Here is a 16,621-nt window from a genome sequence, read left to right as displayed (position 1 = left end):
AAGGAAACTGTTTGGCTTCATTTTGAAGCCATCTAGAGAATGCTAGCTTTATACACATACTGAACAAATAAATAAAATTAAATGACTTCTCAATTTTGTTCCATCAACCAAGCTAGAAATGCGTGTATTTTCTACCCAATTCACAAACAATGGGAATAAATGTAATATAATTCCATGCTTCATAGTAATCTATCCATCTCAGACAATATATATAACTCATACAGTTACTTCAGAATTTTCTTCTAGTCTTTTCTCCTAAGATGCATAATGCATGTATATAACAGTAATGCATGGTCTCTAATTCATGTATTTTCTGATCCATAGTAGGTAAGTAATTATTCCTTTTAAAAACCACATTTAAAATATTGGAATCAGTTAAGATCCAGAAAATGATTCTTCTTCTTGTATAAGCTCTTCATTTTCCCTCCCATGACTAGAAAACTGACAGTACTGGATCTAGAAGACTATTTTTCCCACAATTAAATTACTTTTGTAGTAGGTGGGTGCTGAAATTGATCCAATGATAAATTGTGAATGAATTCAGTAAATGGAGAGTGCTTTCCTTCATTACCTTTGCCCAGTAAACTTGTGTTTGCTGTAAAAATAGTTGTTTGAGTATTAAAAAGGTCTATGCAAAGCAATTGCCAAAGCCTAAAAAAGCTATTTTTAAATATATTATCAGTTATCACACCCAGCCAATATAAGCCCATGACCACATTGAATGAGGCAATCTGAGTATGGCAGACCAAAAAGTAGCTTCTTCGGTTTTAAATCATTATTACCAGAGGCAGAAAGACATACATATTTTTATCACCCTTGAGGAGGAAGTAACATTGAGAAAAATTGTCAAATACTGTGTTGATTTCTGCACTTCAGAATTATTGGTGAAATTTCATTTGTATTAAAACATGTTTTTTATTTTCATTTTTTAAAATGTTGTATTTCTGTGCAAAATCAAATCTGGTGGCCTTTTATTCTTTATCCTTTTGCAAGACAAAGGCTGATATCCTGTTCAGTATTTACAATGTCGTAAGAGACACATCATCCTTCAGCACCCCATTTTCCAGCACTGCAGGACTCCATCCCTTTGCTATTGCTGCTGGGATTTGGGGGACTGGATTGGTGGACAGAGACTAGCAGCAATATCATAGGCTACAGTCTGACACCAAATCTCAGGATCATTGGAGGATCTCTCCATTTGATCTATGAGCCACCATTACAGAAAACATAAAGCCTTGCATTTTGGAGCACTGCATTATGGACAGAACCTAAATGCCACCATTTTTTTTTGTCGTGTCAGGAGCAACTTGAGAAACTGCAAGTCGCTTCTTGTGTGAGGGAATTGACTGTCTGCAAGGATGTTGCCCAGGGGACGCCCGGATGATTTGACGTTTTTATCATCCTTGTGGGAGGCTTCTCTCATGTCCCCGCACGAGGAGCTGGAATTGATAGAGGGAGCTCATCCGCCTCTCCCCGGATTCAAACCTGCGACCTGTCGGTCTTCAGTCCTGCCGGCACAGGGATTTAACCCACTGCACCACCGGGGGCTCCAATGCCACCATTGAAACAAAGCTATGTTACTCTATGTCCCTCTTTCAAAGTTCTATGTATATTTTTAAAATATAAATACCTAACTACTGGGTAGAATTCTTTGTAAATTTTGCTATTCCCATTTAAAACCATGGCACCATTGCCAGGTTGCAAACATCACTCAAAGCCACCTGAAAAGCTAGGCAGACACACCAACTGAAGCAGTGGTCATGCGTGAATAGGATGCTGAAGAATGACATGTCTAGCCATCTCCCACCAGTGATTTATGGAATGACAAACAGCCATGATAGGAATCGGTGGGAGCCCCTAATCCTGCTCATTGCACAACAGTTCATTTATGCATTGGGCTGGATACATATCCTTCACTATCCCATTTGACAGCGTCACAGAACTTACAGATGGCGATGCTGCCTGGTTTTAAAGGGATGTCTAAGGTAGGTTTTGACACTATCTCTCCCATGGAGGATCTGAGCACTTAATAAGCACTTCCCTATAGTTTGAATCTGTGATAATGACATACCAGTCGTGAGTTCCTTTTCATGTCCTTTAACTGAGCTGTTAACGTATCTAGCTCCGTTTGATGCACTTCAAGATATTCACTGTAGAGAAAAGGTACAAAGTAAAACATCACCTTTATTACATTCTAATATTTTAAAAGTTGGATTTTATAAAAAGAAATTTTGTTTGGAAAAATGTTACTTCTGCTGATAATTGTTTAAGAAAATAAAGTATTCTTCTACGTGATTGTATAGAAGTTTGTTTTTTCATGTCAGGAACAAGTTGAGAAACAGCAAGTCACTTCTGGTGTGAGAAAACTGGCTGTCTGCAAGGACATTGCCCAGGAGAATGCCCATATGTTATATATTTTACCCTCCTGTGGGAGGTTTCTCTCATGTTCCCGCATGGGGAGCTGGAGTTGACAGAGGGAGCGCAATCCACTCTTCCCAGAATCGAACCGCTGACCTGTTTGTCAGCAGTCCTGCTGGCACAAGAGTTTAACTCATTGCACCACCGGGGGCTCCTCATATAGAAGTAAGGATTATTCAATTAAATAGTTCATAATCCTAGCTAAGTGTGTATAGGACTGTGGGACTTTGATTCCTTTCAGAATTAGATAGCACAACCCATGGTCTGTGAGGATGAGATTTGTAGTTCAATAAGTTGCAGTGCTGCAAATTGCCTTTTCCATCATAAAGGGTAAAGTTACATCATGAAACTCAAATGGTGAACATGAAATTTGCAACAGGAAGAGGGATTGTACAATTTGAAATATGGAAAGGGAGTGGTTATGTAAAAAAGCTCTGAAATATTGGACTCAAATCTACATGACCTGGATGACATTTTAAACATGAAAACGCAGAAGAATTATACTTATTAGGAAAGATGGATGAAAAACTGGAAGGAGTTTTACAATATATTATAGCTGTGAAAATTCTTTTTGCTCTAAAATGAAAAAAATAAATTCCTTCACAAAAATAATGGTTGGAGAAGATATATGAACTGGTTAAAAGGGACAAATTGACAGCATTACCAACTAACTATGGGCAATACCTCTATCTCCTTGGAAAACAGAATTCAAAAGGTATGGAACCCAAAGTGTACTGTGTAAATTCTACATTGTATGCCACAGTATGAGATATGCAAGGTAATCTTGGCATAAACTAGAAGAATCTATGCAAAGATTATATACAGTCAACCAAAGCTAGGCATTTTGTGCAACTGTAATTCAGTGCAATGTTGAGAGTGGATAAAGCAATTATCTCACACAAAAAGTAGGCTTGGGTTCAGAATATGAATAGGGTGCTGCGTATGTTAGCCCTCCATTGTCAGAGGAAAGAGAGTTCTGACAGGTTACTCTTTTTGGTTTACAACTCCCAGAATGCCTTATCTTAAGAAAGCCAGTGCTGGCTGCAGCATTCAAAAAACCATTGTACAAAAAGGAAATTTCCAAGCTCTGCATGGAGCACAAATTCCTTGCTGATTGGTACCTGGTAAATCTATACTTGATATCAGAAGCTGGACTTTAATTTTCTATGGAGAAATCAAGCTTTTCGAGTCAAGCAACAAGGACAGTTTTACTGTTGTTCCAGGATGATAAAAAATCTTACTCGAGTCCATTCTTTAGGGCTTTGTAGACTTCTTCCATCCTTTCAGGCTGAGGTTCCTTAGATGTGCTGTTGCTCTTGTGTCCTAAATTGTGCGGTTTCTTCACTTTCGTTTGAGGTTTCTTGAGTGCAGAGGAATTCTCAATAAATGAATTGCACCTACAAAGTGAACATAAAATGGGTGTGGGGAGGGAAGAAGAATGATAAATCATGATTATCTTAAAGGAGTATCACCTAAGGAGCTTTCTCTAACACCTAATCTTTCCCAGCTTAAAGCAATCTGCTTACAAGGCTGCCTGCCAGAGAGCATTCAGTGTTTATGGGTTAAGAGGTCTGAGCCAACATGACACTTGGCTGTCAGCATCTGATAGACTACTTGGGGAGGGATCCAATGCCTTTATGTTCCCAATTCACTCGTTTATTTAGATATGTTGCTTCCCACTTACAAAGATTTGGTGTAGATATCAATCTTTTAAACACATCATATATACACATTACACAACCAATGTATGAAGTCTAAAAGAAAAGCAAATGGAAGCAACTTTTATAAACAGCTGTTGTTATAAACGATTATCTTGCTTACAATGGCATAGTTGTACTTATTGGTTCTTACACTGATTTATAGTATGACAAGATTTAAAGTATTCTGAAACAAAGGCTGTTTGGATGGACTTAGAATAACACTGTACTTAGGTAGCTTCTACCAGCATAGATCTTCAATGTGATCACAGAATCAAGCCTAAATGAGGGGAAAATATCTTGTGAAATTGTTGAGAAAGGTTAATGGCTACAAGCTTGTCTCTAAAGACTTCATCACATAGGTTTTCAGATGGAGCATGACGAATCCCTTCACACGATGCTCAGCTATTTCTGGTAAGGCTCCATCCCTGAACTCAGCTCTAAGTCCTATGATAGAACAAGGAGAATACACCAGGCTTCCCATGTTCTCATTGCTGCCTGGCTTCTTGTTGGCAGAAGCTGGGCAGTGATGCTTTCCCCTGTGTGATTGGGAATGCCCTGCTGCGGGCAAAGCAGGGTGCGGAGCGATGGATTCCCCTGCTGCCCTACAAATGTGCTGCAATGGCCAGCGAATCTCCTTGTGTCGCCCATATTAGACAGCTAAATGTGATGAGGTCCGAAGCTTCATTCATGCAAGACTTTTGCCATACAGGTTGCAGTTATATCCCTTCCTCAATGGAAAAGCCACACAAATACAGAAACGCTTGCAAAAATGCAGTACAGGTGGGACTAGATCCTGATTTGTTTTGGGTTTGATGAAGTATTCTTATACCAAGGGACAATTCCACTAAATTCTATATATATCTCCCACTGAAAGTCCCTACAGTGCTATAAAGTATCACTCCAGGTGGAAAATGAAAACAGTAGATATATTCAGCTGCCTACTGCTCATCAGAGTACAAAAAAAGACATATAAAACTGATCCCACATTAGAGATTAGTGGTGGACTATGCCAAGCAACAACCAAAGAATACCAGGTGCTGGCACTGTCCTGGAGTGAAGAAAATAATGTTTGTCCTGGTCACACTATGTAACAACATTTGAAAAATAATCTGTTCCTTGTTTGAAAGTGTTATTTCCTGTTTAATTGTGAGGTACTTACTTTGAAAGATGTTATATTACAGAAATTTCATTTTTGTGGCTGCGACAAACTATGTTGAATTGATTGAGACTCTATGAGATATTCACAGAAAAGCTATAGCAAAATGTACAGCAGGATGTCCAGCAAAAACAAAGGGGCTTTTTTTTTCAATTTAATAAGACTTTTCCATGTTTTCATGTTAACCAATCAAGAAAGGAAATTTATAACCCAGGAACAAAAAATATATTACACAGTCCTATTTCTTCCAATACTCACTTGCTCTCCCATCTGTTAAAATAAATTTATAACCATATATCCTGGACTAAATAAATCTGGTCCTGCTAACTGTGAATGACAGACCATGGCATATTCCCTGAACAATTGTGAAGACAATCTGTAAAATATCTATAGTTAAGATTGAATCTGAAACAAAACAGGACTGTTTGGCTCAGCTCTAAGAAAAGGGTCAAAACTTGGCTGGGTTTGGGAGGCAAAAGGAAAATTGTTCCATTTAAATTATTCCTCACTCCCAACCTCTAAAAACTATGGAGCTGATGAGCTTGCTGGCGTCAAAGAACCAGACAGGTCAAAGAGATAACCTTTAGTAAAGATGGGGTTATTTCCTGCTTTTTGGTTTGTTTAAATTGAGGTTTCGATTGCCAGTTTTATTACAGAAGCCTACTCTGTGTGTGTCTGTGTGTGTGCCTTCAAGTCACCTGCCAACTCAATGCAATCCCATGAATTTCATAGGGTTTTCCTAGCCAAGGACTACTCAGAGGTGGTTTTGCTGGTTCTTTCACTAGAATATAAAAATAAGATAAAAACAACAGATCCCCGAGGCCAAGCTCTCTCTGTGTGTACGCACAGCTTATAGCTTTGCTTGGAAAACCGTACTTGCCTGGATCGCCTTTCTTGAAGACCGCTGAAGCCAGCAAAGGATTGACTTCTAATAATCCCATTAGGGCCTCCTGGGGAGAATGAGTGTGATCCTACTGACATGATTTCTGGGAATCTTGAAGATATTCCTGCAAGAAAATAGTAAGGTCATTTACAATGGCAAACGTCTAGCAGATTTAAGACACAGAGTGTCAAATTCTTGATTGGAGCCACAAATGGTTAAATGAATATGGATCATGAGAATATTAAAGATTTGTGCATTCCTGAATCTTGATCTTACATTTTTAGTTCAAAATACATTGGGGTTTGTTGTTGTTTTTTCCCATAAGAGTAACAGGAACCTTTCCAGTAGAGGAGCTAATTTTTTTCCTTTATTCCTATTTATTTTCTAGCAGTGACTGTCCCTGAAATCAAAGTCTCTATAGTATTTCAGATTGGATTTTAAAAACAATTTACTGTAACACATTGCTTTTTCCTCACAAAATGAATTGTTCCAAACAATGATGAACCGGCAGATGTACGTTGGAATAGCTGTAAATCATAGTGCACATTCCATCTCCATTTGGAAGTATATTTCAATGCACATTTTCATGTTCAGCTGCAATGTTCTTAAATTTCTTTCCCTATCTTGCACAAATGTATGTGTATTGAATTTACTAATTATCTTCCACTACATCAAAGGATGTTGAATAGAGTCAAACAAAAGACAAACTGAGCATAGACAGAGAAAAGGGGAAAGAAGAGGACCCTGCCTCACTAGTTGTCCTCAACATATTACAAAGCATAGATCTATAAGTTTGGCCACCAAAATGGAAATCAGAAGACAGGTTGAAATGGGTGAAAGCAAAACAACAACAAAAAAACAAACAAAAATACACCCTGGATATATTTTGGAAGGAGTTCTCAAATAGTTTGTAGAACAGTGATTCCCAACCTGTGGTCTATGGAACACCAGTGATCCAAAAGAACAGAAATGTGGTCTGTGGCCTCACCATTACTACACCGTTGCCTCAAAACCACGCATCAATGAGAGTGACTGGTCTCAAAACCCTCTTATAGATGCCAGGAGAGGAGAGGCTAACTACCCACAAAAGATTACTACTACTACATCACCTCAAGATTATTAAATATAATTTTTTGTGGGTGAGCAGATGACGACTACTGGGTGGCGTATGTTCTGTATTAGAAACTAGAGCTGATGTGGTCTATCCAATGCAATTTTCTGAATCAGCACTCCAAATAACCAAACCAAATCTAAAGTTGATCATAAACTGATTCGTAACCTTCTCGGTGGTGGCCCCCCGGCTGTGGAATACCCTCCCTGCAGACATCAGACAGGCGCCCTCCCTCATGACATTCCGGAAAAGACTAAAAACATGGTTATTTGAGAAGGCGTTTGACTAAGTGCCACAACAATTAGCAGTGCCACAACAATTAGCAATGACGACTGGAACGGAATATGGACAACGAGATTGGTTTATGATTCTAAGATGAGACGGCGCGGATGATTTAGTGTAATTTGTATTGTCGATTGTTATGTTTATATTGCTGTTTTTGATATGTCCTTGTTGTAAACTGTTTTTATATATTGTAAACCGCCGTGAGTCGCCCTAGGGCTGAGAACGGCGGTCAACAAACGCAGTAAATAAATAAATAAATAAATAACCTTTTTGGTACTAATGTTGGAGAGTGGTCCCTGGTCAAAAAAAGGTTGGGAACCACTGTTGTAGAAGGTTCATTTTTTCCCATTGGGCTCTCTTTCTCCTCACATTCTGTCTCAGCCTCAGTCATTTTGTTTCAAGGATCAAGAGAAATTGTTTTTGGTATCCATTTGAAACTTGCCTCTTCGTTTATTTTTTTAAAAAAAATCTTAAAAAAAATTTCTATCACTTATTTACGTCAACACAACAGCCAAAGTTTGAAGTTTCTTCAGTTCCAATCCATGTAAATACTTAAAACCATAATCATTCTCATGTTTCCAGGCATGTAACAAGCCCAAATCATTTAGTGCATATCAGAATGAAAGCATGTCTCCCATTATCCAACTGTGTAGAAATGATATATTATCATAATCTGTATTGGCTTTATGCTGCAATGACATATTTTACTACTGCAATCAATATTCACACATTTTGATTCATATCTATATTATCCCTATTAATGCCAAATAACTTTAGACTGTCAGCATCTAGGAAGAGACCACACATTCACAACTATTGAACCCTTATGTAAGAGACTTTATGAATCTTTAGGCTGAAACTACAGAAAAGTGTAAAGGAAAGAGATTAATTACACCAGAAGGTTTATGAGGTCCAATGGTAAAAGTATCCTATACTACATCAGGCAGCAGAAGGATTATAAGTACTGATATTAGTCAAGATGAGTTCATTAGCATATGATTAGCTGCTTCATGCTTAAAAGCCCCCTTTTCTCAAAATAAAAGAACACATTGCCAATATAATAAGTTCCATCATATCCTTGTTAAGGCTAATAAGGGATGATGAGCTTTAGTGGAATGGATAAGTATGCCAATCCAAAGCAATATGTTTGCAAGATACACAGTTTTATCATTTCATTTAAAGCATATCCACTAATTATGCTCTGAAAAAGAAAGGAACTAAATTGCTGGTTGAACTAACCTATTAAATAAGTCTTTATTCTCTTCTACATGGTCCTTTCCACCCAAATGAATTATACAACTTCATTGCTTGAAGAGGAACTCTTGATAAGCCTTCAGAGCATTCTAATGATTCACCTGAAGAATTGGTCTTTCCACATGGGACACCTCATTATACTCATTGTGGTGTTTTTGTTATGCAATATTGCAGATGAAAAGTAACTTGACACAAGTAACTATATAACTTCTAATGCATTACTCCCAAACTGTAGTTTTCTAATGAAATGAAAGGATATTACAGTGGTTCTTCAACAAAAACAATCACTGATACAAACTGACTGATATTGGATCACCAACAATTTTGAACACAAATATTTCCCAGATTCATCTAAGGATAGTCCAAATTCATCCTTAAATGAAAAGTATGTGCTCTACAATACTGTACTATGGCCTTGGAGAAAGAAACCTACCTAACCCTGTACCTGGAAGAGACTTTTTCCACGCAGCACTAATTTCTTCAGACCTTTTGGTTTTGTGCTGTCATAACCTACTGCTTATGTTGTCTATAACAAACACTCTGCAAATCTTAGTTGTCTGTTTGTATACACCACTTACTGCAAAGAGAAATTAGAGGAAACCACAGAGAACTGGAAGGAAAGGAATCACAGACCCAAGACACTCATCTGAATGGGATACTTGATGGGGACAGCACAGAGTGAGCAGGAGGAAAGGCTGAAGGAATACCAGGAAATAGGGGCACAGAGATCCATATGAAAAAAATGTAGAAAGGTAAAAACAAGAGAAAGAGTAGAGGGAAAGAGAAAGAACACAATGGTGTGGACCATGGGTGCTTTCACACAGAGCTTAAACCTGCTGCAGAATGGGTTAAAGAAATACACTTCGAAATGGATTTAAGTCCCCACACCTCCCCTCAAATCCAGGGCTGTAGCCAGAGGGGGGGGGGGGTTAAAAGTTTAACCCTGCCCTGAAATGTGTCAGGTTAAAAAAGAAACCTGGTTTACTCATAACTTTGTTAAACAATTAAAATTGTTGAGTAAACCAGGTTTGGGGGGGGGGGTAGAACCTTTTCGGGGGGGGGGGTTAGAACTCTTAAATCCTCCCTCTGGCTATGGCCCTGCTAAATCCCGGGCTTTCCCGGGTGTTTGTCCCCATGCTATCCCAAAAACTTTTTGGGCTACCCCCACTAGGAGGCTGGGGGGGGGGGTCAGGGGCAATCCTCCCACCTCCTGACACATCATTTTTACATGCCAGGATGGCTCCTGGTAAGGTTGGGAAAGAGGGGTGCTCTCTTTGCTTCTCCGGGCTCATGGAGCCTGAAGAAGCGAATTGGACTGTGGGAACTAACTACTGGGACTGCAGAAGCAGTCCCTGGATTCTGTCCCCACAGGGCCCATACCCCATTAAAACTGGGCCTTTCAGAAGGTCCGGGTCTAATGGGGTATCTAATTAATTCAGGATAAAGCAGGGTTTTCCTACTTTGTCCCGAATTAATTCGCTTTTACCTGAGGTGTTGTTTGGACACCTCAGAAAAAAGTCCGATTGGGCCCGCATTTTGGGCTGTCTGGAAGGGCTCCATGGCACTTCTAAACCATGCAAATCTGATGTTTTTACTAGTGATGTCATAAAAAAAGTATTTACATGAGAAACCAGATAGACTGTCTTCACTAGATAACTTAAAATATCATTACCTATGGACTTCTATTAATTCTGGAAAACGTAAAAAAATGTCACAAGCTAACAGAATAATAAGTTAGGAAAATATTTCTGTAATAAAAGACCCAAGGAAAAGAGCAAACAAAGGACCACAAAACACCTGGACATAGCTGCATACAATTAGGTCACCCCAAAACCTAAAAGGTTGAATCTAGAGTGTAACCAGTATTTTTAAATCATTTCCTTTCAAATATATCATCTCTTGGTATAACTGAAACATGACACTGGTTAAGCAAAGAACCGTGCTACTTTAAGTCAACTTCAGTGGTTTTAAAGATCATTTACACAAATATAAATTTAAGAAAAAATAATCAAGTATAAAACAAGATTGTACTTCTTAGGAATAAGTGTGGAAAACATTCATGAATTTAACAGTGAATTATTTTTATAGATAAATCTAATTTATATGTACTTTTAATTTAAAAAACCTAAAACAAAAAAACTAATCCTTGAATATGAGATATGTAACTATAAAAGGATACCTCTAATTTGAACAAATTATATTAGATAGAAATCTGCAGGTTTTTCAATAACACAGAATACTTTGATGGGAAATTTGTGAGAGAAAGATTAATACAGTACACATATGGTATTTTTGTCAGTTCTTCTTCTGATGACCTATTTTCTTTTTTCAGTTAAAATTGTTCAGCAATACACTGAATACTGCGGCAATGGCTGTGGAATACAGGATTGCTTGTTGGCACACTCTGCTTTATATTTAGGCAGATACTAAGTTTTTAATTGAGGAACATAATGTTGTACAAGAGGCAATAATTATGTTTATTCAAAATGCTACCACACATCTCAGCCCTACTAGCCTTGAAGTTAACTCCAAAGATTAAAACAGAAGTTGGCATATGCTTGCTTTTCACAGTAGATTGTGAAAAGAATATGCCTTTAACCTTTACTTATATAGATCAAATATGTTTTTAGTATAAGGCAGAATTAATAAATTCCTATTTCTGTGCCCAAATGTTCATCCACCACAGCAGCTTTCCTATTCTATGTGGGTTTCCTGTTATTAGAGCTAGGATAATGTAGTGATTTGAGCATTAGTCAAAAAACAGGGTTTGAATCCTTGCTCACCCATGGAAACCCACTGGATGACCTTGGGCAGATCACATTCTGTTATTCTAACAAGAAGGCAATGGCAAACCCTATCTGAAGCAACTTTGCCAAAAGAAACAACAGTAACAACACACACACAGGTTTATTTTAGGGGCTGAAGGCACACAGCAGCAGCAATAACAATATCAGCCATTCTTACCTATTATTCCAGTTTCACTTACTGAGCACAAATCAAAGGGAAGTTCATTAATTTAATAGATTTTCTCCTGCTTTTTTAAACTTAAAATGTATTTTAAAATGATTAAATAGAGTACATCCACTATAGTTGGGACTCACAACTGGATTCAACTGCATGAAGACAACTACATGAAGACATATATTACCAAATGCACAAATGAGAATCCTCGTTTGGCAATGGAAACCCACTGGAGGATTTTGGTTAAGTCACACTCTTTAAGCCTTGAAAGAAGGCAAGTACAATCCACCAGCCCCCAACAAATCCCACCAAGAAAACCTCATGTTAGGTTTGTCTCTACATTGGCATGCATTGGAAATGATTTGAAAGTAACACTTAGCAGCTGTTCGGAGCCCCTCCCAACATCTTTGACTGCCCTTCGTCTGACCACTGAGTGGGAGGAAGGCAGCCACAGTGATATCATGTCTTATATGATATTTCTGTAATAACTATGGAGCTTATGTAAGCTTGAGGAAAAACTAACATTTTGTAAGATGTTCTGGGTGCCTTTGTTTCATTATCTAAACAAGCAAACAAACAATAAAGCAAACACCAACAAGAAAAGACAGTAAATGAGATTTCCCCAAGGGAGACCTTTCAATATTTTGTTACCATTAATAAAAAGATCCTAGCTTTTCAAATAATTCATAATGAAGCAAAGAGAACAAGCAACATTTGAAGTCAGCATTAGTGTGGACAGGTTCATAAGGCAAAAAGTGATCTTGGAGGTATCTTAATTTTTAAGATAAGATGGGCTTTAAAAGATGAACGCTTACACTTAAACTGAGGCTAAACACAAACAAGTATTCAACAAATATCCAATTTAGATAGCATGTGTTTGGTTGAGAGCTGCATGATATGGGCAGGCTAAAATGCACAGAAGTAGTCTTTGACATCTAGACTGTCTACTCTATACTAATGCATGGACAGCAGGAGCAGGGGAGTAATGCATCATTAGGGATGGTGGAGTAGTGATGGTGGACCACAGCCACTGTATTCATATGATTTCCCTTCACACAAGAGAAATTTTAAGGGGGTTTCATCATGTTGCATTACACACTAAGAACAGATGTACATTCTGAAAGTCTTCTAACTTTTAGAAGACACTTGTTGAATGTTTTAAGAAAGTATTTGGAATTGTAAGTTGAGCCCTCTTTATCTCAAATTTTGAATGCTCTGGAAACATTATATCTGTTTTCTACACAAAAGTTTTGTAAGCGAGGTTCTACTCTCTTACCCCTCTTCACTTTCCAACAGCAAAGCTCCTTGGGGAAACATTCAGCAGGGTACTGACATGTTACTAGCCCCTTTCCCCCCATCCCTTTCTCATCACTATGTATATTCAAGTATTCCAAAATTAAAAAATCTGATATATAAAAATATTCTTCTGTTCCCAAGCATTTCAAGATAAGGGAGGCCCAACCTGTAACCTTTTGAAGAAACTACAATGTATTACATCATAATATATTGGTGATTTATTAAAGTTTATTTAAGGTTTGACAAACTACCCATAATTTGCTCTCAGGCCAATGGTCAAATCCTCATTTTGCTTTATCCACAGAAAACTGTACAAAAAGGATTTTGCAAAAAGCCCAATGCAAGTCTGAAAATTGGAAGATCTCCAGTTGTAGATAGGAAGTAAAGGATTGTTTTTAAGATTGTGTTTGAATAATTTTAATGTCTTGCAATTTAAATACAAGACTTTTCTACCAACTGTAGGTTGATAATTAAATAAGTCGCATAGTTTCATATTCATTCTAAGTTCTTCCCCACTTTCCTTAGTGGTTTGTTTATTTAATGGAGAGTTCAGAAAAGTATTTGTTTTATAAATGCATTGATAGTCATTTCCCCATGAGTAATTTAATGTGATAAACTGGAGAGACTCTACTGTTCCATTACATATGCAGATTTCTATGTTCTGCTGATCACAGGCCAATTAGGAAAATTACAAATGTAAACGTCAACGCAATAAAATCCTTCTGAGATATGTAAAGATCTTAAAATGGTATATCCACTTAAATTAACACATAATTGTATACACAAGAAAGTTCTATTATCCTCTGTCACAATTTTCCTTGCATTTTGACACCTTGCTTTTTATTCCTCATACTTTGAACTGTGTTGCACTCCAGGCCATGGATCACCTCTGTTCTTAACCACCACAATCCAGTCCAAGTTAAATCAGCAAAGCAGTTTATTGAGGATGATATAAAAAGCATTTCAGCTAAAATAGTAAAAACTTCAAAGTCTATATGTATAAAACCAGGAAGTACAAGGCAGCATAAAATCTAATACAAAAACCATGGGCTGAACTACAACGAACTGAAATTATAGCCATAGACCACCTTTTTGACCATGCTGTGTCTCTTCCCCTGCCCCCTCTACACACGTAAAAAACCCTCATATTCTTGGGCAGGTATCCTTTCATTGCTTAAGCTGAACTTGCAAATTTGGGGGATACTGTGAAGTGTCATTGATCATTGGGACAGCTGGATTAAGATCCATTCAGTCTGATCCATACTTCGCATGCACACTGATGGCATTAGCCTTTTTTCTTTTTTTTTACAGATTCACATAGAAAAGGAAATGGTTTGTCCTTATGACACTGCCACTCATTGCCAGTCAAACAGCTTCCTGTGGCTGTTGTGGTAGCCTCTGCTGGGGTAACTCAGCCATCTGATCAAGGAGAAGGTCACTCTATCCCCTTCTTGTTGACTGCATGGGCACCACGCATGACCTCAGCAGACATCTCTGTGATAGCCAGGCTCTCACAGAGAGCTCCTCAGCCAGTGAGCCAGCAACACTGGTGACATGAGGGCAAGGGAATGTCCCAAGAAGTTGGTGTGGTCTTGACCTGGCTGGACCAGCTGGACATCCATATGGCACCACAGAGAATTTGGCCACCATCATGGTTGATTAAGGGCATAATGCTCTGGAATGGCCCCAGAATAATTGATTAGTGTAGACAGTCTTATCTACTCAGTGCATGGTTTTTTCTCTCTCTCAGTCAATTCAGTAGCATGGAGTGTCAGTCTTGCATTTGCAAGCTAAAATAAAAGACTATGTTCTGCTTTTTAACCATTTTTGACAGCACCCCTGGTCCCTGACCTGTCAAATAAGCGTGGGTGGTTTGTATCTTGAAATGCACCACAAATTTTACCTAACTATATTTTAGCAGCATTGTCCCAATCCGGCAGTTCGTTATGTATTCCAGGAACTGACAGTTCTCCAAGGGTTTAGCATTGATAGATAGACAGATTTTTAAAAATCATGCGTACAAGGGAAATATGTGCTGAGCTGCCAACTAGGTGAAATGATCTGGAAAGCATGCCCACTTGGGCGCTTCAAATGACTGCCCGGAGGCCTGTGATTCAGAATGACAGTTTCCTACCAATACTGCTCCTAAGGAGATGAACTAAACTCACTAATTGCCCTGCTCACAGAAGATCGGAATATCTCCCAATAGCCGAATCACAATGACATAATAAGGTTAATCAGCAGAATGACATACCTTGTGCTCTCTCTTTTTTTAACCTTGTGGCCCACATTTTGGACCACAATCCCTTCAGGACAATGTAGTACAACTGACACATTCTTTCAGGGAGACTATTTTATTTGAAGTGTAGCCAGAAAATCTTACCATGTGCTGCAAAATATTTGATCCTGTTCAAGGATACTTAAAGCTCAAACAAGCTAGTCTGATCTTGGAAGCTAAGAAGTCATCCCTGGTTAGGACTTTGATGGGGGACCATAAATGAATATGAGGCACTGTAGGCTAAATTTCAGAGGATGTACACTGGCAAAACCACCTATGAGTATTCCTTGCCTAAGAAAATTATATGAAATTCATGGAGTCAACTAGAGACTTGAAAGCACATACACACACACACACACCTGGAATCAAGCCCAAGGCCTTAAAGAAAAGGCTATACAACTGTGCCACTGACATACATTATGAATACAAGTCTAGAAGCTGTGTGGGGTTTTTTTTTGGTTTTTTTTTTTGTAAATCTTTAATAAGAAGCAGAACAGGTCTGAGAGATCTTGCGCTCTTTTGAACTTTTCTACTGTAGCCATTTATGTGTCAGGAATGCTCTCACTGTGAATTTACAGAGGCCCCGAGCTTGTATTGTGATAGATACAACTTTGTGACTTTCCAAGTGGCTTAGCAGCTGCGGGAAAAACTAAAAACAATTTTGTAAAAGAAGGCATAGCTTGTTGTTACTGATCTGTGAGGGCAGTCATCTAGAGTAGAGCAAATGCCAGACATGTATGCTTTTCAGCTACACCTTCCATTGTACTGCACCTAATCCTTTCAGTATTGTCCCTCTGTTTTCCAGAGAACAGATAATACCTCCAGTGCAGTATACTTTATTGCTATGAGACATCTGTACCCAGCTAAAGGCTATAAACCTCATTATGGGAGTAAGCCTGGCTAAACGATACTGTATGATACTGAAACTAATGTTTGGTACTTTCAAGTAAAGTACCTTTATGGTTTTGCAGGGTTAGAATGGATAAGAGGCTGTTGTGCCATTTTTCCAGTTCATTTTCAAGTTGTGTTTACACGGTATTCCAAACTCAGTGAGTATACTATATGACTACATGGAGCACAACTACTTCCCACCAAAGCAGTACCTATTATTCTACTCAGGTTTGCATGGTTTTGAACTGCTAGGTTGTCAGAAGCTGGGGCTAACAACGGGAGCTCACCCCATCTGTGGATTCGAATCACCAACCTTCCGATCAGCAAGTGATGCAGCTTAGCAGTTTAACCCACTGCACCACCGCAGCCCCTATATGATCATCCATTA

At 38.4% G+C, this 16,621-nt stretch overlaps 1 protein-coding gene across 5 annotated transcripts in view; it reads right to left on the bottom strand.

Annotated features, from left to right (window-relative positions):
* Positions 1–16,621, bottom strand: part of RIPOR2 (RHO family interacting cell polarization regulator 2) — a 146,893-nt gene that overhangs the window by 48,517 nt on the left and 81,755 nt on the right. For all 5 annotated transcript variants that reach the window (XM_060774914.2, XM_060774919.2, XM_067467487.1 and 2 more), the window contains exons 2-4: positions 6,155–6,281; positions 3,660–3,815; positions 2,072–2,150 (exon numbers count right to left, since the gene is read on the bottom strand). In XM_060774914.2, the coding sequence (XP_060630897.2) occupies positions 2,072–2,150; positions 3,660–3,815; positions 6,155–6,281 (362 nt within the window). The remainder of the gene's footprint in view (positions 1–2,071; positions 2,151–3,659; positions 3,816–6,154; positions 6,282–16,621) is intronic.

Source organism: Anolis sagrei, chromosome 4 (assembly GCF_037176765.1).
Source record: "Anolis sagrei isolate rAnoSag1 chromosome 4, rAnoSag1.mat, whole genome shotgun sequence".
Taxonomy (NCBI): Eukaryota; Metazoa; Chordata; class Lepidosauria; order Squamata; family Dactyloidae; genus Anolis; species Anolis sagrei.
This window is presented reverse-complemented; position numbering and strand designations above follow the sequence as displayed.